The sequence below is a fragment of the Hippoglossus stenolepis genome, chromosome 13 (genome assembly GCF_022539355.2).
Source record: "Hippoglossus stenolepis isolate QCI-W04-F060 chromosome 13, HSTE1.2, whole genome shotgun sequence".
Classification (NCBI taxonomy): Eukaryota; Metazoa; Chordata; class Actinopteri; order Pleuronectiformes; family Pleuronectidae; genus Hippoglossus; species Hippoglossus stenolepis.
In genome coordinates this window covers 8,081,280-8,103,138 of record NC_061495.1, presented here as the reverse complement: position 1 = coordinate 8,103,138, position 21,859 = coordinate 8,081,280, and the positions used below count along the sequence as shown (strand labels likewise).

General features: G+C 42.3%; 1 protein-coding gene across 2 annotated transcripts in view; it reads right to left on the bottom strand.

Moving 5' to 3' along the window:
* The window catches only part of asic4a (acid-sensing (proton-gated) ion channel family member 4a), a 79,602-nt gene extending 64,430 nt beyond the window's left edge, over positions 1-15,172 (bottom strand). The window contains exon 1 of one of the 2 annotated variants that reach the window (XM_035174805.2): positions 14,380-15,172. In XM_035174805.2, coding sequence (XP_035030696.1) covers positions 14,380-14,955 — 576 coding nt within the window. In that variant the 5' untranslated portion in view covers positions 14,956-15,172. The remainder of the gene's footprint in view (positions 1-14,379) is intronic. The other variant, XM_035174804.2, reaches the window with a different exon arrangement.
* Between the last annotated feature and the right edge of the window lie 6,687 nt (positions 15,173-21,859).

The following is a 21,859-nucleotide window of genomic DNA, read 5'->3' as shown; positions in this document are numbered from 1 at the left end:
CACACTGCAGCCTCCATTTAGGGCATCTTTAAAAGGAAGGGATATGGTTTCACCCAAGATATGGAAATGTATGTTTCACAATCCGTACGGGAATAACAACGCTCTGGCTCAACTTGCCGAACAGCACACCTGAGGATGGCATTTACATACCTACATTAACCTCCCTTTTAAACTTTGTCCCATGCAAGGCTGCAGCATTAACCCGGACATCCAGTGCTGCAAAGTGCTGTTTGTGCAGCTAAATTGAGGTGCTGGTGCGGGACAGTCTGGGCTGTGCAGGCAATCCAGACATTTCATATTTCATTCATATCAGTCGGGTGTGCCACGTCTCTCTGAGACATCAAGGAAATCAGTGTGGATATAAAGTTTTTATTTTTATTTTGCTTTGTATTTCGGGGCTTTATCTAAATAAACAGATACTCCACCGAGGATCACACGTTTACTGCCACCTGACGATCTGAAATCCTCATAATGTCCCTATATTAACGTTGGAGTCCGTCTCTGCAGGCAGATTATTACTACGGTCTTTCAGGCTCTTGTCTTTTGTAGTTTACTGCTCTGCTGAATGTGTTTACTTGTCCGTGGGGAACACAATCAAGGGGAAATTGCATGTTCATTGCACAGATAACACAGACTGGTCACCAGCAGGAGACACTTTTGCTGAAGCCAATTTATCTCAGGAGCAGTCTGTCACCAAGTTTTTCCAGTGCAAGTATTCTCTCCATTACACCGTTTTTACTGGGTGCCAGGATTTTTTTTTAGCAATTATCTTACAGTTTTTAACAATCACAGGGGTGAATTTTTGCTTCTGTGAGATTGCTTGTACCCCCACTACCGTCTCTGCCACAGTATTCTGTAATGATGCAGTTTGTGTAACAGAGCAGGTGATCATGCCTCATAACAAGCTCACAGTATCCAGCAGCCCAAATCTCTGCCCTCTTAGGAAAAGGACCTAACACAGTCCCTCTTTTGCTCCATTTCTCGCCCCTTTATCCACAAACCACGAGCACACGAAGGGTCTAATGAGATGCTAATCCTGGCATCTTACGCTGCTGTGTGGAAGGGTGAGGGTTTTATTTATTCAGTGGCATCCACTCTGTACACAGGCAATGTCTGATGAGATCAGGCCAAAGTCTTGCATAACCTGCAATAGAAAGAGGCCCGGTTAAAGGTGACCTCTTCCGAGTATCATTGAGAGCTCGATGAGGATCGGCGCTGATTTATTTTGCACATCACAACTGAATTCTGGGAGTGGTAAGTTCAATTATTCAGAAGCATTGGAATAAAAAAAAAACTGGCTTTGTTGTGCTCATATTTGAAAGGAAATTTGAAGGGTGAAATTCGTGTTGACAAGTCGTTCTCATTGGTATGCTGCTTAAAAAAACATCCTTCTCATGCTAATTATCCGGGATGTATTGGTTGAATAAGTGCAACTCTTATTTTAGACATAAGCATGCAGATCGTGCTATAGGAGCCGGCAGTCGGCTCACTTGCATGCTGCGTTAGACAGAAAGTAAATGAAGCAAATAATGGCTTGAATTGGAACACTTGAGCGGCATACGCCAGGTGGAAACAAGGGGGGAGGCTGCAATTTCGCTCTCGAGCCAGCTGGTCCTGAAGCCGGGGCCTCAGCCAATCTCACTGACCACTCTGTTCCCCACTGAGCTTTCCCCAGCCGCAGGAACTGTGCCAAGAGGTGTGGTACCTCTCTTCAAATCACCTTTCTCCGGGCTTTACAAGGCTCTCTCCAGTGTATAATCGTAACATAATCATGCCCACTACATCTATTGATCTGTTCACAGTACACTTCCAGCGGAGCAGCCAAATGGTATCCTTAGGCGAAGCTCTTGCCAAGAGAGATATGATGACACCAATTAGATTACGCTGATATTCAAATACACAACGGATTTATGTGGCCTGTGCCGCAGACTCAGGCTTGTTCAGCTCGCGTTGAAGCTCGCTAATATATCCAGTTGTCACACTGTGCCGCAAGTTTCTCAATGTCATGCTAATTAATTAATTATCATTACCTAAACTAAACAATTAATTATGAGTTTGAGGGCATATTCAGCGTGTCTCCGGGGATCACTTTCATCATAGTATAGAGTTATTTATTAATATGCTGCTAATTCTCTGTAGAGAACATATAGTGAAGGTCAGAGAAGGAGGAAAAACTGTGATTTGTGAGTGAAGCCCACTGACATTTATCCCTTCGCGTGGACTTTCAAGATCTGTTTAGAAGGATGCTATTACCCCTTTTCTTTATTCTCAAAGTGAATGTCAAGGACACAGATAAACAGCAATGCCATACCTCATTACTGGTCATATTTATTCTGAGGAGATGCCCTTATCACAGTGTTTATAATTAAATGGATGAGACCGCAATTTTGAAAAGATCTGTCATTTTCTCCCTCCAACTTCCTCGGGGGCTGTTTAATGGATGAGCTATTTGTCTTTTCCGGTCGTGATGCATGTTATATGCTTTTCATTTCGCAGTAAGATCAGACAATCACGGTTTGAGTAGGTCTAATTATAGAAGCCTCCCATGAGTTGGCATTAAACTACAGCAGCACGCAGGCATCTGGTATTCAAATAATTGGCACGCTTAGAAAGGGTCCATGGCATTTTACAGATGTTCTTGTGCACGGTTAAAAATGTGTCAAGACACCCAATAGCTGGTTCTGAGATGACACCCAAAGTGACTGGGGATCCAAACCCCCTGACTTCAAATTGCTCATTCTGGTGTTAAGGGCACCTCAAATGCCACATCCTCCAGATCAGGAACCGTTGGTGAGACATCAACAACAAGAAAGAGCTGCAATTGTCATGGGGGTTTAGCAGTTGGCGGATGAGTTAGAAAAAATACAGTTCATTTAGCACACGCAGAGGGACCAGGCTGGAAAAAGCTGAAAAAGAAAAGGATTAATTTAATCGAAGAGAGAAGAGGCAGTTATTACTTTACCAGAAGGAGGTTAACAGGATTTTTTACCATAATGTGCAGACATGACAATGATGACATTTATTACTTTTATTACTTTTATTATTATTATTATTATTATTATTATTACTTTCTACTTAGTACTTTGCAATAATGTCTGACACTACTTTGACTAGAATTACATCAATTAGTAGATAAATTCCTCCATTGCGACTATGAGAACAATTTTCTCAGACAAACAAGATGTAGAGCACGAACATCTATCCATCCATCATCTACACCTCTTATTCTTTGAGGGTCAGGGGGACAAACAGAGTTGAATCCTGCACCAAGTGACCAGGGAAAAAATTGGGTAATGGGTAAAAGATATATTTGTATAATTTCACGGATACTGCTTCTAGTGGTGAATATGTCCTCAGTGGCTTTACTGCTCGTAAAAAGAAGACACAATGCATTAGCTTTTAAAAGCCACAAGCTGGGTACGTCGTCACTGAGGAAACAAAGCAAAACAGCTGCAAGGAGCATCAGGTGCTGCAACAATTCACAGATACTTCTTTTCAAGAACACAACTCAGCCACCAAAACGAGAGGACAAGGAGGCCAACACCCATTTGATGAGAGTGAGTATTTATGTAGCATATCTGTTTAATAACGAGCGGGACTTACTAACGGGTCCAGGCAGGTCCCTATTTGAATAGAGGGTAACGGTTCAGTTCCCGTATGGAGCTATGCGGTTTTGCAAAAATGGACCCGTGCAGGACTGGAGAAACAACTATTCACACTTATGGTCTTCAATTAACCAAACCCTACTCTGAATGTCTGTGGAACTGTGTACCCACTAACCCTAACCTTTACACAAATACCCCACCCGACCCAGGAATTGAACCAGGAACTTTCTTGCTGTGAGGTTACAATGCTAACCACTGCAACACTGTGCCGCCCCATAAAGTACTGCATCAAAATATCCCCCAACACATTTTTCTCTCTCCCTCTCTCCCTCTATCTGTTACACACACACACACCTTAAGGTACAACACTGTCGGCTATCATAAGTGCACAGTTTAGATTTATCTATGTGCACCAGAGTAATCATTGTAGCATAGTGTGCACTCTGCAAACTACGTTACATTAACAGATTAAAAGTAGTGTGCGCTAGAGTAAAACCTGGAAATGAAACACCCTGTGATCAACAACACAGCTTCCAGAGGAGCAGGAAAAAAGTTAGGACCATTCTACCGTGTCCATGATGTTTTACCCCTATACGCCTCATAAATAAAAGTATTTTATATGGTCTAAGTAAAATCTAGGACAGTGGGCTATTAATGGCCAAGGTACTTCTCTCCTGGGGCAACAGTGTTAATCGGAGCAATAGGTCTCCTTCCTGCTGGATCAATGTCAGCACAAATTTCAGATTGCTTTCCTGATGCGCGCCAAGTTATCTGTGATTCAACTTTAATAGGTTATTGAACGGAGCCAGCATTTAGGGAGCAGGCCCGTATTTCACGTTATTGACAATCAAATGCACACAACTTTCTCATTAGCATGCATTAGGAAAACACGTAATTAATCTTGACAACACCATTGGGGAACATGACTACAGTTTGCGCTTGTTTAAACAAACAAACGCCTGGTGTGGCTGGGCGATCACGTGAGGAGGGGACAAAAGGGATGTGGGTAAATAAGGCATGACAGATGTTACACTGGACAAAAAGCTACTGAGCTACCGAAGGGGGACGCATGAATTAAAAATAAAGAGGAAGAAAAGAGATGAGCTGAAGAGGAAGACTTTTTTCTAAATATAAATGAAACATTGCACTATACAAGTATGATGATAAAGCAATGCACAATATCATATTTACTTTTTCAGGACCTCGGTGCATCACGGCCTCCCTCCTCGTCGTTTGGGATAAAATCTTGATTTTCAGCACGAGTGCCGCCTCACAGGTTTGTGATCTATGATCTGTGATGTTTCGAAAATGTTTTTTCACCCAAAAATTGCTAGGCCCCTATAATGGATATTCATCTATGTTCAAATTCTTTAAAATTGCATAGAATGAGGGACCCGGGTATAAAGTGAAAGCTTTGTATGTGCAAATTATATCACAAATTCTGTCGCGCGTGATTCTCCCCCTTCACGCAAGCTCATCTCGCCGTAATGGATTTGCTCTGACGCCTCCTAAGCAAAATGAAATGCTCGGATGACAAAATAAGTGGTGGCAATTCAAACTGGGTGTGCTAAATCAGCTGACATTTCACTGCTCCTGAAGGTCAAGTGTTTTGTCAGGGTGGACAGAGCCTGGCAACAAAGCTGCCAACATCAGGTGAAAGATTTACTGTCCACATGTTATCCAAGCAAGGCGTGAACGTTTCCGAGAGGAGGGGAAAATGCTGGAGAACGGGAGGTTGAGGGAAAAGGTACACTTACACTGCAGTGGAGGTTTGCATGTAGACTCTTAGAATGTTGCAGCGTGTATGTGTAAAGAAAGTAATGCTCTGTATTTCAGTTTGTGAAGTGTGAATGTGCAAATTGAAATCTCAGAGTGATAAAAAGATTGATAGTTGTAAAACCGGACACATATAGAGGGAGAAGACAAACAGTGAAGAACGGGATGAAACCGCGTTGCAATAGATTTGAATGATTGATTGTTTTTTAATCTAAATCCCAGTTTGAAAGACAGCAGTGTATGCATCGTCATATGTAATCATAAGTAAAGTAGTGAAACTATAAAGCAGAAATCTGTTGAAATACACTTTCTCTATGCTGCTCTCTGTATATGCCAAAAAAAAGGCTTATATTTTTCGTGGCGAGTTGTGGGTTTCTTTTGCTGTTCAAAAAAAAGATACAAACACCCACAAAAAAATTAGGTGACACCAATTTCAGATTAGCAGCTCGCGGCTAAGCTACTAATCTAAAAATCGGTGAGTTGTCGAGTGTCGGAGACAGAAACAAGCAGAGCTGCTGGAATCTGCGGCGGGAAATTTGGAGCAAACAATATCTTTGTTTCATCACCTTAAAAGCTTTGAATCAGGACCCTCAGAACGCGGAGCTGTAAAAAAACAGTGTCTCCTGTCAGTCTGTGAAGCTAATGTCAGCTCCAGCAGATGCAGAGCGGCGCTGTCAACATTGTTGCCAGCCCAAATGAAAACAACACTGTCTGATGTGACTCAACAGCAGTTTGTCGTTACCATACGTGGGCCACTGTGCAGATTTTATCAATCAAAATAACACCACTTCTTCATGTTGTGACTTATTGGAATATTTTAGGGTAATTTTAGCCTTAAAGCTATCAAATGTGAGCTATTGGTTTATTTTAGGAATGATTTTAGAGAGAAGGTTGTGAGGTATCAACAACAGGAGCTGAAGTGTCAGTCTGTATGTGGAACGTATATCTCGTGAAGCGTTCATCTCATTGGCCAGCGCCTTGCAGTCAGTGGGGGCTGGGCCTTAACAGTCAGTCTACAGACCGAGTTGAAATCCTCTTCTTCTACATCCTCTGATAAAAAACTGGCCCTCCAGCAATAATATCTGTCCCACCAGATCATTGTGATCATTTCATTATTCGTATTTCTCCAGTTTGGACTGACACAGACATTCACGAGTGTTGTGGGCGCTGATCTCCATCCTGGTGACAGAAATCACTTACTCTTTAGTAATTTATCTACAAAGTAATAGCACATTTATTTTGTAGCTGCAATGCTTTATACCGAGCATAATTACAAAGCTTTTATTTTGAAAATAACTCAGGTTAGAAAATTGTGTAGATCTTTTAACAGACCTCTGAGATAACACTGGTTAAGTAAAGATTTTAAAGTTAGATATGAGCAGTAATAAAGCATATTCGGTTTTATTTTGTGAAAAACATTAACTATAAATCCAGTGTAAAAAAAACAGAATACAGTTGATAATGGATGCACAACAGCTTCACTGCAGATAAACAACATAAGATGAACATAAACTTAATTCTGCACCATAATAACACCAAGGGTATAAAACACTCTGCACACAAATTAGTCTTGTTCATGCGGAAAAATAAAAATAAAAATAATAATATAAAATAATAATATATTGGTCAGAAAAATCATGTATTTTCTCAAAGTGTTCAGCCTTATTAGAAGTGTAGCCAACTGAACAACCAGGACTTCTTGCTCAGGATAAACTCTTCTAATTTTGTTGGTCATATTGTGATTAAAGAGGCTCTGACTAAGGCTATAAGCATTATCTGCAACAGTGCAGTAGCTCTAGAACAGCAATGGTAAAAAGACGATGGAAATTCAATTTTGATGGAAATTCTTAACCCAACATTGATTCCTCTAAGCTTTACCAAACAGTATAAAGACATAACCAAGGTCCCTTCCACAGCCACTGGCCTCAAAGACGCCCAGTAGGAGCTTGCAACATTAGGAAGGCATTAGTTTGAATTATTTAACGCTTTCTATCATAGCATATTGTTCCATAAGCTCTGTGTGCATTATTAAGCAATTTAGAATGTCAGGGTTTTTCCGTCTGTACAAACATTACGCAGGAAGGGAGGAGAAAAAAAAGCATTTGGTATGTTTGCTGCTGACCCAACCTCAGAGCCATTTGACAAATCATGGCATGCGTCTCCCGAGAGGAAGCTACAAGGTATGCCAAACATCATCATGAGGACGGCCTGCTCATGGTGGTTCACCCTAAAAAACCATACAGATCCAGACAAAATATCACACCTGTCATGACACTTTAGTGTTTATGTACTGTAGCTCAAACCCTGTTTTCATTAACCGTAGCCAGGAGTGCCCAGAGAGAGAGAGAGGAAAGAGAGAGGAAAGAGAGACAGAAAAGGGATGTTAAAAAGCACGTTTGTTGAGACAACATTATGTGAAATGTGTGTGGTTACAAACTCAGATAAAAAAAAAAAACTAAAGAAAAACAGCAAGGGCCACAGCCAAGTGTGTGACAAGATATAATTCAGAATAAAGGCCAAGTGTCCAGCCAAGCGGACAGACGAGACCCTCATGTTCAGACTACGCCAGGGGTAAATATTCACTGTGACATTTGTGCTCTATGCTATTTCCATCGGCGGAGTTGGAGCCAACTGACATTTTCATCCACGGCCATGATTTCTACATTTCAAATCTATTGAAAACATCAGATACACAGGCGGTGGCAAACAACGAGTGGGGACACGGAGCAGTGCAATGTGAGGTGTTGTTTGATGAAAATCTGAAATATCCACAGATGTGAATTAACAGTGAGTCTCTTGAGCTTTTCTCTGGATTATATCAACTGACTTTTAATTAGAAATGTATTTTACTTCAGTTTTGCCTCCATTTGGTCGTAACAATAAACCAGCACACTATTACTATAAATGTTGGGTCAAGCTCAGCTCAGTTCACCTTTTTGAAGGTGAATGACTCAAATAATCTTGCAGACACCCTTGATTTAACTTATAAAGTCACCACTGCTGCTCCCCCCCCTCCCTCTCTATTGTATTCTGCAGACCGCTCGGCCCACAGCAGCTTCATTGAAGCGTGACATTACACTGCTAGCTAACCGCTTTTCTCTCATTCACGTTAACCCTGGTATTGTTGGTTATCTTACTGACATTTCCTCATTTAGTTTAAATTTACAAACTGGCTGCAAGACGACATTAAGCTTTTAAAGTAAGTAATTCTGGTTTGAACTCAAAATCATCCCACACATTGCTCTCTCGTTTGACACCTCTAATTTAGTGGCTCAAGTCCATGATCTGGAATGTGCCCTCCGTCTATGAGTTACTTCTGTGCAGTCGGAGTCAATAAAGAGTAATAAACGCAGAAGAAAGCACGCTGACTTTTCTTTGTATCAGTTTATGTCCCTACCCGGAGCATTTCATTATCGTTGTTTCGGTATCTATTTTTTTGCACTCCTGCGTGGAACTGAATTACACCGTAAGGTGTCTCTATTTTTTTGTCCATCTCCTGCATGCTCTATCTCCCCCAAAGTAATTAAACCTTACGAGCACGAGGAATGAACAAGCACGAACCCATTATGTGGCGCTGGTCTAAAAGCAAGCTTGGTTAATTTTTCAGAGGAATTTTCCACTAATGTATTCAGAGACTGGGAAACATGACAAAATAAAAAGCTCACATTGGAACTCAGAAGGAAAGTGTGCTTGGCCGAAGGCTTTCGTATAATCGTAGCTATCTGCACGGCGAACGCACGTACAATTTAAAGGAAAAAAAAAGGCTAAATGAAGTTTGAGTCAATTATATTTTTAAGAAAAATGCATGTTCTCTACTAAAATAATTTCTTAGCTTCACCAGAAAAGAGATCAAAGTCTTTTGCTACATCCACTGGTTGATGAGTCGGTCTTAAAGCAGGGGACGGACAGCAGTACTGTGGGCAGTGGCTTTAGCTGGGTGTATTTGGGTCACCGAAGCAAAGGAGCTGCAACTGAAACCTTTCACACTGATAATATAGCAACTTTGAAAATGACCCCCTCACAACCATTTAATAGCTCTGTTGCTGTAGGAGAACATCAGAAACATTTATATCGAGGAGGAAAAAACAATCCTGCGACATATACACTTCTTTTATTAGAGTAAATCTAATCAGGCAAATAAATGCATTCTTCATCTATTCCTGTTTGTTCTTTATTAGGTAGATCCTAACTCAGGCAGAGCTGCTTTGGGGAAAACATACATTTCTCGCACTGCTAGACATCGATCAACTCCCATATGAAAAAACCTCCATTCTGACTTTCGGATCCGACTTTAAATTTGACTTCACTCCATCAAAACACTCATTCCTCCCCATCCCTCCGTGCAGAGACCAGGCTGTGAGTCATCTCGCGCTGCTCGATAATTTCAGCGCCCTTTAGGGAAAAGGTAGACAGTGTATATTGATTGATTTGGGCTGGATATACGCTAAAACAAACAGATATCTTGTTCTAAAGATCAAATTCTTCACTAACTCTGGCGGCATTAACAAATGCAGCTGAGACCGGGCCCAAAACACAGGCACAGGATAATTAGTCACACCAGGCTCGGAGTAGGAAGGGCAGGGAAGCAATCTGACTGAAGGATGTATTGATCCCTCTGAGAGGGAGGGGCACCCAGTCAGGAGTCATGATCAATCTTTCAAGCCCGGCTCTCTCAATCTGTGATGAAACCTGTGTGTGTTTGTATGGGGAAGCATTCCATCTACACTCTACACACTCTGAATACACATGTTTGTGTGTGTGTGCAGCCACATTAACACTACCGACGGCCTGGTGTATGACTTGTCAGAAAGAGACAAATGTCTGTGTGAGTAAAAGACTCCCAGGGGTTAGAGAGGTGGGGGGTTTAGCTGTACCACAACATCGGAAGCCTTTATCGTTGAGTTAAAAGCCATGCCTTAGCCACAGATTCCCCTCATCAAACCCAGCGCTGCAAAGCGTGGCACGGTGAGGGGTTTTAAAACCGGCTCAGGGAGTGATAGAAAAGGTAAATCTTCCCCCAGATATAAACTGTTTGCATATTGGTGTTATCCAGCGGCTGGTCACAGGTGGGTTTCATCTGATTAGACAGTGGTGATGCATATCAGGAGGAGCAGCCGACCAACTGCACCGTAATTCATCTTCCTCTGATACGCTGGAGGAGGAGGAGGAGGAGGAGGAGGAGGAGGAGGAGGAGGAGGAGGAAAGCTGGGGAAGCAGTAGAGAGGGAAGAAAGTGGCTTGTGAAAGCAGCAGTCCACCTTTTGCCTTCATGGTGTAGACAAGATATGGAATCAGTTTCAGTTTTTTTTGCATATTAGGAAGGGTAAAGAAGGGTCAAATAGAAAAAAGGAGCAGGTATTTTGTTTGTTTATGGGATGTGGTGTAGTAATGCACGGCGCTGGCCTCAGGGTTGGGTGTGAGGATCAGATATCAGACGGCATGCTAAGCTGCAGGGACACCCACAGCAGTGGAACTGCAGACGGGTAATTGACAGCCTGTTGGAGACGAAGCCAGTCCAGATAGCCAGTCACTTTCACGCTCCCACACTCCTCGCTCTCCACCAGGGGGAAGGAGGATGGCTGTGCGAGACGTGTCAGTGTGTGTTTGTGTGTGTACGTGTATACGAGTGTGTGTGTGTTGGTGGGTGGGTGCACTATTAAGGGATGTACAGGCTTTGACTCACTGGGGAAGTGGATGTCACTCTCACAGTCATCTGCACATAACAGGGAGGACCACACTCTTGTATCTTTTTACAGACGCATCGGCTCGAAAAACCACATCTTACACACCACGGCAGGCCCGGGTAAGAGACGTGACAAATGGTGTGACCTTGCACCCTCTGCCGTGTGCATGTGTCAACATGCCAGCCAAATGCAAAACTTGTTTCCCAGTGGAAATAAAGCTGGAAACCGTAGCCGACATGTAGTTTCGGTGACTCATCTCCGTATGAGTGCAATATTTTTCCTTTGCTCACCAAATGTTTTTTTCTTCCCCACATGAACCACACAAGGGCAGAATATTTGTTGAGATCATCTCAATAATGTCTCTTTTTGTGCCATTTATTCAAAGTATTGATTCACATAAATGTAGTTTTAGATTTCACGCCATGAGAAAGACAGGACAGCTGAGCAGGGTCAACATCATCCGTGACTTATACTATTAAACATTCAATTATCTATAAAACACACAATAGGGGCTTCGGTACAATGACAGACTGCAGGCGGAGAGCTGCTCACTGTTGTCCCCGTTAACCCGTGTTTTTATAGATCACCTCACATGCTTCCCTATAGCTGTTTAGCTATCTCCATGAATATATGCAGAAGGGATCTGTCCTTGCTGAGAGCAAAATCTGATAATGCAGCAGCAAACACAGCTGAGAGTCAGAGCAAACCAATTCAGAGCTCTGTTTAAAAAGAAAAAAGCCAAAGGGCTCACTGCTCATCTCAGCGACAGCACCGCACAATAGATGAACAATTATTCAGAGTCAGACTAGGAGAAAAATATTAATCTATTTATTCATGGCTTGTTGAATCAGCTTTATCTTCTGTGATTAATTCAAGTCAATAATGTAATCTTTAATTATAAAGAATGGCCTTATTACCGACGTCAAATAATCACGCTAGTCCAGCATGCTGAAGAGAGGAAAACAAATTTCACTGCTGTGTGGTTTCTGTATTTTCCTGCCTTAAATTAGAGCAGCCAGACGATTTTGGCGCTGTAAGTATTCATTTAAGCCTTTTGAACTGTGACTGAATGCATAGTGGGAATAAACTAATACATTTTAAATATACGTATAAAAACCCATACATGTATCTCTTGAAATTGAAGTATTTAAAGCATAAAACATTTCTTTATATCACATTCAAATGCAATGATTCATTAAATTATAAGCAATCAGTTACGAGTAGAAGACGGCAAAATGCAAACCTGAGATCTAATGCCCCCCCCCCAACATGGTCCATTTACAGAAAATCTATAATGTCTATAATATTTCAATTATATTTCATCATCTCCCAGATTGATCAATGGAAAGAAAACACATGACAAGAAGCCGATGTGGAAGGAAGAAAAATGACAGAGGGTTTTGTATGTGGGCTTGTACATGTTTGCATGTGATTGATAGCACAACACCTGTAATATTGGCTTTTCTTTGCTGTACTAAATGATGTGGGATTTAAATATACGACACACACGTATGCAAACACAAACAGTTGCGTGTTTCATTTGCACCGCGACTCTTACATTCTGTTCCCAGGACTCCCAGTGCTTCCTCCCCATGCACTCCCAGAAGTGCATCCGCAGACTAAGTGATTTGTCATGCACGGCGGCAGCAAGTAGCCTGTAACAAATCTAACTGACAGCCCCAGAAAATGCAGATCACATCGCCGACTGAGACAAAACAGCAGCTTAGGGAACTTTAAACGGGATCCTAATCTGTGATGAAGTCACCTACCGTCCACGGAGAGCTACCGGACGTTTCATGCACTGACACGGGACAGACATTTCCTGGATGTCAGAATTGCCCGCTAATTAATGTACTCAGGGAGGGCCGGGTGTCAAAGTGTCAGAGGACATTGCTGTCAAACTTGCTCGAAGCACATTCTAAACTTTTAGAGTCATGGAGTTGCTTTTTGGTTTTTCTGGCTCCCCTGAGGAGCCTGAGAGAGCAACTGAGAATTTCTTGGAGGGGGGATCCATTCTCATGTCACAGGTGATTTGATGTCCCGCATGTGAGAGGCTGCCTTTGAAGACAACTGGGAGAAATAAATACATCGGTCTGTCGTTAGAGAAACCGAACCAGAGGCCGTGATGCGTCTCTTTTCTGGTCTAATTTGGCAGATCACAGGTAATGTAGTGCCATCCATGTGATAAGACAGAATCTTTAGGTCTCAGGAAGGTGAGCATATCAATGTTCAACATACCCTATTAAGACTTGACACCTGCACTTTATCATCACAAAAGCAATTGCATATTCCTTTTCCTGTAGGAGAGATGGGGAAATCCATCTCCTGCAAGGACAGTGCCTTTAATAAATAGTGCACAGAACACAGGCACAAACTCTCCCTCTTTCACCTGATCCCTTGCTCCCTCTTTCTCGCTGTCTTTCTCTCTCTCTCTCTCGAACACACACATACACACAGACACACACACACACACAGAGACACACATTTTCCCTCTGATGGAGATTGTTTCATTCCTTTTAGTCAATCTGGCTAATGCAAAAATCATGTATGTCTGTCTTTAAATATTTAATCTTAACAGCAGCAAGATTGAAATACAACGTTGAAGAGGCATTACTCCTTCTCTCCTGAAAGGTTCAGAGAGAGAGAGGGAGAGAGAGAGAGGGAGAGAGAGAGAGAGAGAGGCAGCTGCTCTGCAATGACAGAAAGAGCGAGAGGGGGAGCAACAGGGAGAGAGGGAAAAGAGAGGAAGACGAGACTCTGCTATTTTCGATGACAATTTTGTTGCCATGATGCACTCTGAGCAAACAGAGTGTGAGGCAGCATTAAAGCACAGTTTGCCTGGGAAAAGTGTACGACCACATATGACAGCTCTCTGTTTCTCTGGCTTGGGAGTAGCCTTTGTTCTTTGACATAATAGATTCTGGTTCAGGCTGAAACACTCGGCTGGAGAGCAACACTGTTGCTGCTAAGAACTTAGGTTGAAGAGAGATTCAGCTCAATGACTGAGCCGAAGCCATGAATGTTGCATGTAGAAATGTATCGTGGGAACCACATGGACCCGGGAGATGAGTGCATGCACAGAGAGAATTCCAATCCCTCTTGCTCCTGAGTGTTCATTCTACTTTTATGCTCCTCTGTAGTTTTGTATCAACCAGCTCAACCTTGTAAAGTTATGCACACATGCTTCGGCTGAATGTTCAAATTTTTGAATTTTTACTTATACGAGACTTGTTCTGTCAACTAAAGCTTCGATGGAACTAATGACGGTGCAGGAGGAATCAGATCATGTGAACTTTGAGAAACTTTTCCACTCACCACAGAGAAGTCCTCGGCCGAGCAGTTCTGTCCGCTGAAATTGCAGCTCATGAGCATCTCTTCTAGCTGATGTCCCGTCCTGTTGAAGATGTCCTGCATATCAGGGGCAGGATACATTAAATCAGTGGGTTTGTGCCCATCCCTGTTTTTGGGGGGCAGACCTGTCAAGTTTGCCAGGTGGTAGATGTCGGCATCAGTGAGTGCGGAGAAGCGAAAGCGGTTGATGTTGCAGATGGTCACAGCGGGGAAAACCATCTCGGGGGTTGCCTCCTCGTTGAGAGCTGTGACATGAGGGTGCTCCAGGTAAGAGATGGCACACTTAGCTGCTTGGTACAGAAACAGTGCCAGGGAAGTCAAAAAGGCGAGAGCCCAGAGAGTCTGCCGGATGCCCAGGCGACCAGACACAAAGATGTGGTTAATCCCATGGAGGGAGCAGGAGTTAGCAAACCCGGCCAAGTCCTTGGCTGGAGGCGTGCAGCTCTCCTCGATCAGGCTCTCCTTGTCCCCATCCTGCTTGCTTTTCTGCTTCTCATCCTCCTCTGCAAATTTGATTTTGCAAACAAATTCGATAGGCATGGGGGCAGCCAGGTCTGCGTTTTGGTATTATTTTAATGGCAGCTATCAGCCCCGGATCACTTCACTCCCACTTCCTTGGCTTTTGTCCTCCGAGCAGGAAACAACTCCACAAAGAAGAGAAAGAGACAGGAGAGAGTTTGTTGCTGCTGCCGCTGCCGCTGCTGCCTGTGCTCTGACTGATAGTGCTGCTGCTGCTTCTACCGCCGCGGCTCCTAGTGACTAGAGCGCTGCTGCTGCTGCTGCTGCTGCTGCTGCTGTGCTGTGCTGTGCTGCTACTGCTCCGAACGCTTGTCTCACTACTTGATCGGCTCACACACTCTCGCTTATCAGCATTAATACAGCTGTCAAAAAAAAAGCCTTCCACGCTGCCTCAGACCCACGGAAAGAGATGCAGCATTTTGAGACGGGCTAAAATAGACACAGGGCACTTAATAATTCATGAGAAGGTAGCATTGTGATTATTTCCTCCTCACTGACGCGAGTCACAACTTCCCCCGGTCGTCCACATGCCTCCCGCAGACAGCCCCCTTCCTGCTTAATCCACATGTTTGGACGGTGCTTTTACTTCTTGACCTGAATAAAGTTGAAGTGAAAGGTTTTCCTTCCAAACATGCAGTGTTTGAGGAAAATCACAGGGGCCGCCGCTTTTTAATGCCACCCCCGATTAGGTCTCTAGAGGATCCCTAATTGAAACAATAATGAGGAGCGTGAGAAGAGAAATTGAGCACGAGGCAACTACTGGCAATCAATCTTGTCTTTGCAGCCAAAAAAAAGTAAAAGACTATTGATCCTGCAAACGTGTCCGTCAGAGATTAAGAGAGGCAGTACAACGGTGTTCCCTTATCAGGAGCTAATGGCAGCATCACAGGACTCAAGCACAAATTTGAATCAGTGAACGTCTCCTGATCTGGACATCAATGCTGCGAAAAGATGTTGATATAAACTATTGATCTGCCTCCGTCCCCATCCTTTGCCGTGTGTGTCTTAGTGCTGTTAATGGCCCTTTTCCAAGTTGCCAAACAAAATTATGCAAATGAGAGGCAGAAAAGTGCGAGCCCTAATGCATGTTATTCCCCTTTAAATGGAATTAGTCATGCGGGTCACATCACAGGGGGCTGGGACCTCTAGAGAAAAGGCATATTTAAAAGTTAATTCAACCGCTCTAAACACACGTGCCGAGTCAAGTCAGAGAGAGCTTCAGAGAGGCAAAATGACTGCACACGGATACAAAAGAACTCACCCTTTTTAAATTATATTATAACATTTTAAGCTGTAAATAAAGGTTTTTTTTTTGTATAACTGAACACTAAATGTTAGAAATTATAAGATGGTTAAAAACAGCATATTTGTTGGTGACAAAAGGCTAAATGTCCCCATTAAATCCTTTTTTTCCCTCAGTGCTTTTTGTCAGGACAATCAGACATCTGCCTTTTACACCTCTTTCCAGCAGAATTGTCTCTCGATGGTGTGTTCTCCTGCTAGATAAACAGAGATATGGTGGATATTGCCTTTACTTGATAGAAGTGAAGTGTGCGTGGTCTAGCTCAGCCCCTGGCAGGCACTGAGGTCTGCTAACCACAGTGTTTTATGTAGTCACTCCCAGAGGATCCTGGGCTTATTTACAGTCTCACACAGAGGGAATGGAAAGCTCACAGTCCACGCCATGACTAAATACCAAATGTGAGTAAAAAACACGTGGCCACATCTGGCACATGAAAATAATTCAAGGAGCGGATGGCATTATATTTGTTTGTCAGAGCCATTTATACTCCAAAACCCTGGGCCTGTGTTGTGTTTGATGCCCTGAAAATGAAATACAGAGGATTAAACGCTGCTGACCTTCAAGTTATTTTGGACATTGTGAATAACATGTAATTTTGCACAAACATTAAAACCCAGTAGCAGGGAATTTTGTGTGACCTCACAGTCACTCCTAACACAACCATACATTATACAAATACTGGTTTGCTGAATGCCTTGATCCATGAGCACCTTTATCCTCCTTTTCAAACACAAGGCTGCGCTGTGAGTGTTGCGAAAATAAAAAAAATAAAAATGCTGGGAAGGTTGAAATGTGCTCTTTTTGATGTGTTTATTGAGAAATAAAAGCAGTTCATAGAGCTGAAAGGGGGGGGGGGGGGTGAATGATGTCCTCCCTCAGAGGACAGGCTGACACTTATCATCACGGCCAACAGCTGCTTCTATTGGACACCACTGTGGTCAACTGATGCTTTTCTTCAGCTCACTGTCCAAAGGGTTGGTTTAGGGAAGACATGCGCCCATCACAACCAAGAGAAACTAATTATCACTGACTGGTTGCAGATTTGTTTTCCAAATATTAAATAAAAAATTATTTAGACTGTTATTATTTTATTAAATTATCGAGTAAAAACGCTGCAGGGTAGATGTGAACAAATAGTGGACACTACAAAGCTCAAAAGTTAAAGATATTTGGCAATCGACAGATAACCGCTGATTCCAAAAGGAATATCTAAAATGCAGTCGATGAAGTGAAGGAGGGAGGTCTCTCACCGCCCCGGGTAATTTAGACAAAGCTCTTCTTTTATGTGTTTTTAACAAAGTACGTCCAGATGCCACAGTCAGAGCCCCAGGTATCCACCTCAGCATCTAAACTGGAAACATTTAGGTTCTGCAGGTTATATGTCACCACTGCTTCCACTGTTACACTCAATAACAGATTCATAAGTAACAGCTGTTTTTGGGAAACACAATTCCCACAATCTACACAACAACATCATCACGGAATCGTGTCGTTCTATTCCGTCATGTTGTTTTCTCTTATTCACTTGCGAGCTCTCTCCGCTCCCCCCCTCCCTCGTTCTCTCGTCCACGCACACACACTCTCTGTATCACAGTCAGAGAGAGTCAGCAGGCAGACAAAATACAACTTTGGTTCTCACATCAGTAAAAATAATGAAAAATGTCTATACCCCTCACCTTAAATATACTAGTGGCAACCAGCATTAGGTTCCTGTGGCAGAAACAGGCTTTAATGCCAGAGTCTAGTCAGCAGGTTTGTGTTTTCAACAGGGGGATATAAGAGAGCGTACAATACATGTTGAAATATTGATCCAAATCATAGACCCATAAAGGTGTTTCTCTGCCTCTTCCTGTTGAATAAAATTGAAGCTGAAATATTCAGGAATACAGGTGCTGCCATCTGGCTTTTTTTGGCATAATTTGGAGCCAGAGTCTGCGCAGTAGCAATTAGGAGATGGAGCCGCGATATTTTGAGCTCTTGCCAATATATACGCACTCAACAAATTGCGAATCAGTCTCAGCTGTCAATCATGACGTTTCACAAAAATTTCAAATAACTAATTAAAACCAAACTTTCACTTGAAAATACATCAGTGTGATGAGAACGACCTAAAAATGTCAGAATCCATAAGAGAAAAAATTATTTTACGCATACAAAGTTTGGTTCATGCTTCATCCACAACCATAGAATGCTTGGGATTTATGATTCAGCCACCAGGGGGAGATCAAGATGAATTGGCTTCACTTTTGGAGAGCTGTCATGTGGTCCATCTTCATATACAGTCTTCTGTCAAACACAATGTATTTGATCAGGTACATGTGAATTTTTCTTTTGATGATCTAAAAAAACTATGTTACTGCAGTTGTAGAGAAAAAAATGGCGTTTTACTCGCTCTCTTTCTCCAGAGCTTGGAACTAGATGTCATGATCACATCGATGGGTGTTCTAACATGGAGGTATAGGGGTTTACGACTAATGCTGCAGCCAGCCCCCAGGGGGCCATCAAGATGATTTGGCGTCACCTATGTGGAGCTGTTATGTTGTTTTCATATACAGGCTATGATCCAAATCAATACACAATTTTATTCACCCCTGTTTTTACCAAAAGTAATTTACAGCAATCCAAGAATAAGACGTTTTAGGACAAAGGTTTCAGAAGATTTGAGTGTATTTGCTTTGGTTATCCTTCAGCGTATTTAGTGGATTTTACAACATCTATCCATGTGCTTGTGTGAGCTGAATCATTTTGTTGTCAGAAAGTTGTTGGGGAAACGTGGGAAAATGTCGGTATTAGATCAAACAACTAATTTTATATCTTTAGAAGATTTGAGAGGAAGCAGAAGTAGGATCATATGAAATGTGTTCACAGTGTTTAAATTAAAGGAGAAACTTGAAGTTTAAAGAGAGACAGTGGAGACGGATTCAGCCTTTAGTTTCTATGGTAATGAATAACAGTCTGGCACTGCTCGCCACATCTACCAAATAGGGCCAAAGCTGTACTTCCTGTGAATGACATTTTTAGCAAAAGGAGACTTGTGGCAGCATTTTGACGTATGTTTGTGAAGGTGAGAACTTGGAGTGAGAACAATTTCCATTTTGAAAAAGTCCGTAAGAACTCACCGTCTCACACTGCAACAGTCAAATGTCCCTTTTGAAAAACACATGACAGCAGAGGGTTGCTGATTCTATAGAAACCTATGATCAAAGATGGTTTCTGATATTTTAAGTCGTCCGTATCACTCTGATGTTTGTTTAAGTACAGATTTTTATGATAAGGTTGGTTTCATTAGTTTTTTTGATGATGTAAAAACGACATGAAAAACTGACTCACAATTGGTCGAGTGTGTGTATTGGCAGGACCTTGATACCATGGTCCCATCCTCCGATCCCCATTGCCCCCCCGCTCCAGATGATGTTATTGTTGCAAGGTGGCAGCATTTGTATTTGGGATATTTGGGCTTAATTTCTGGATCGCGGGAGGAAGTGTAAACAGGTCATCCATCTTTATATAGAATCTATGTTGGACATGCAGAAAGCAAGAAATATTTGAATCCTGCACTTTTGTGTAGTTACAGGATTTTGAAATAAACGAGTTTACACACATACACAACACTGTTGTTAATATAACAGAGACATTACAAATGAAGCTTTAATTGGACGTTATTTAGTGATGATCTACCGATTATGAAAGCCTGAGGTTGCTGGGGATATCTCTCTACGATAGATGACTGGGAAATATGGGAACACGATGGAATCTAAACTGTGGTCAAGATTGACTTGGCTATTCTTTCAAATGTGATTAGAAATAAGCTGCTGGCAACGATATTTCAAATCGTTAAATGCTGAACACTGTAGTTCCCTCTTTGAATGTAAATAACGAATGAAATTGAAACTGGCAGCGATCAATTCTTAATCAATTGATGAATTTCTATCAACTGGTTTGTATTTAGTTTTTGCTAATGCCCACATGTCAAACAGAAAAAGGCCAGTCCCACGTTTACAGTTATATAAACTTGTGCTCTTAAGACACAGTGACATTGTTATTTTGTATTTTAGGACCATCCTGTATCTTTGCCTCAATCTTTTTACGATAGAGCTCAGTGAAAAAAATAATGCTTGCTATGCACTGCGATTCAGCTCCCAAGGTGCAGCCACGAGATATGCCTGTGCACTGACAGATTTGACATACACTTCCCATAACTCGGTTCACGAGCAACTCAATTTTTAGACTTGCATGTGTGTAATTTGTAGTTGAAAGGTATTAATTTGTTGATAACAAATAATAAGGACTCAATGCAACAGAGGCGGCTGCCACCTCAGCACTAACACAGGCAGGTATCTGTGGTCAACAGAGAACCTGGCTCTGTGGAGCCGGCAGGGGAAATGTCAAATTAGCATAAAAGCCACAAAATATTGTATTTCTTGTTTTTCTCCATGTTTCCTATTTGAAGGTGTGGAGTCGTCGGGGCGGCAGACGGTGTGCTGATATTTGCTCTTTTTTTCCTCGAGCAAACACGAGGGATCTCGGCTCAATGAGAAGACAAGTTTGATTGAACTGTTGCACTTAAATAGTTAGTTCGTTTTTTCTGTACCTCCATCTGATATCTGGTCTTTCCCTCTTATATTAAAGCTGAAAAACCTGTGTTTAAACTGTATCCTCAGTATTATATTCACCTTCCTTCATCACTAAAAATTATCATTATCTTTATTAAATCAATATCATTGCTGCTTGAGGTCTTTTCAGTATAATTATGTTGTAGTTTCTGCAGTTTCTGAGCCTTGATGTTTTCTCTTGTTCACAAAAAATAAAAACGCAAGCATGAGTATGATTTGTAAACAAGCCATGATAAAGAGCTCCACAAAGATGAATTCACAGGACGACATCCATGCCCTCTAAAGCCCATTTTTATTATCAGCTTGCTCTGATCTGCATCAATGACACGGTAGCACCACAATAAATTTCCGAACACCCTCTTACTCCCCTGTCGTGTCCATGCAAAATCACAAAGAGTTCTGACTTTCAGGGATGACGGCAGCAGCCACCACTGCGAAACTGCACAGTTCAATTTCAAAGGACTTTATACAGACAGGTTGACAAGTCACGCTTGTGTCACGGACAATTAAAGCGAGTCATGGTCAATGTAACTACTCTACTGGTCCTATTATACGGAACCATATGCTTTTCCCACCACCCTTGTTCTGGTTTGTCACCACAAACTGAACACGGCCCCAGCGTTACTACATACAGCTGCCAACGTGTTCAGTCTCCCCGCTCTTCCTGTACTCCACCACAGACAGCGTGCACGGTTGTAACAGGCTGCGGCCACCTGCTGCTCTGCTGCTGCCTTTACTCACCTTCCCTCCAGCAGAAAGAACAGAACAATCAGGCAGAGGAGGGCTTGCTTCAGCAAAAGCTTTGTCCCCTCTTCTCTCCATGCAGCACACAGCACTGTCCTTAGTACAACCACTGTCCAACACTCAAATCACTCCTGTATCGAGGAACTCCGTGTGTGTGTGTTGTGATGTGTGCCGCTTGTGTGAACATGAATTTAACGTGCAGAAATATGTGCTCTATGTACTGCTGCAACTCATCTATATAGTACTGTATAGACCATATGTGCAT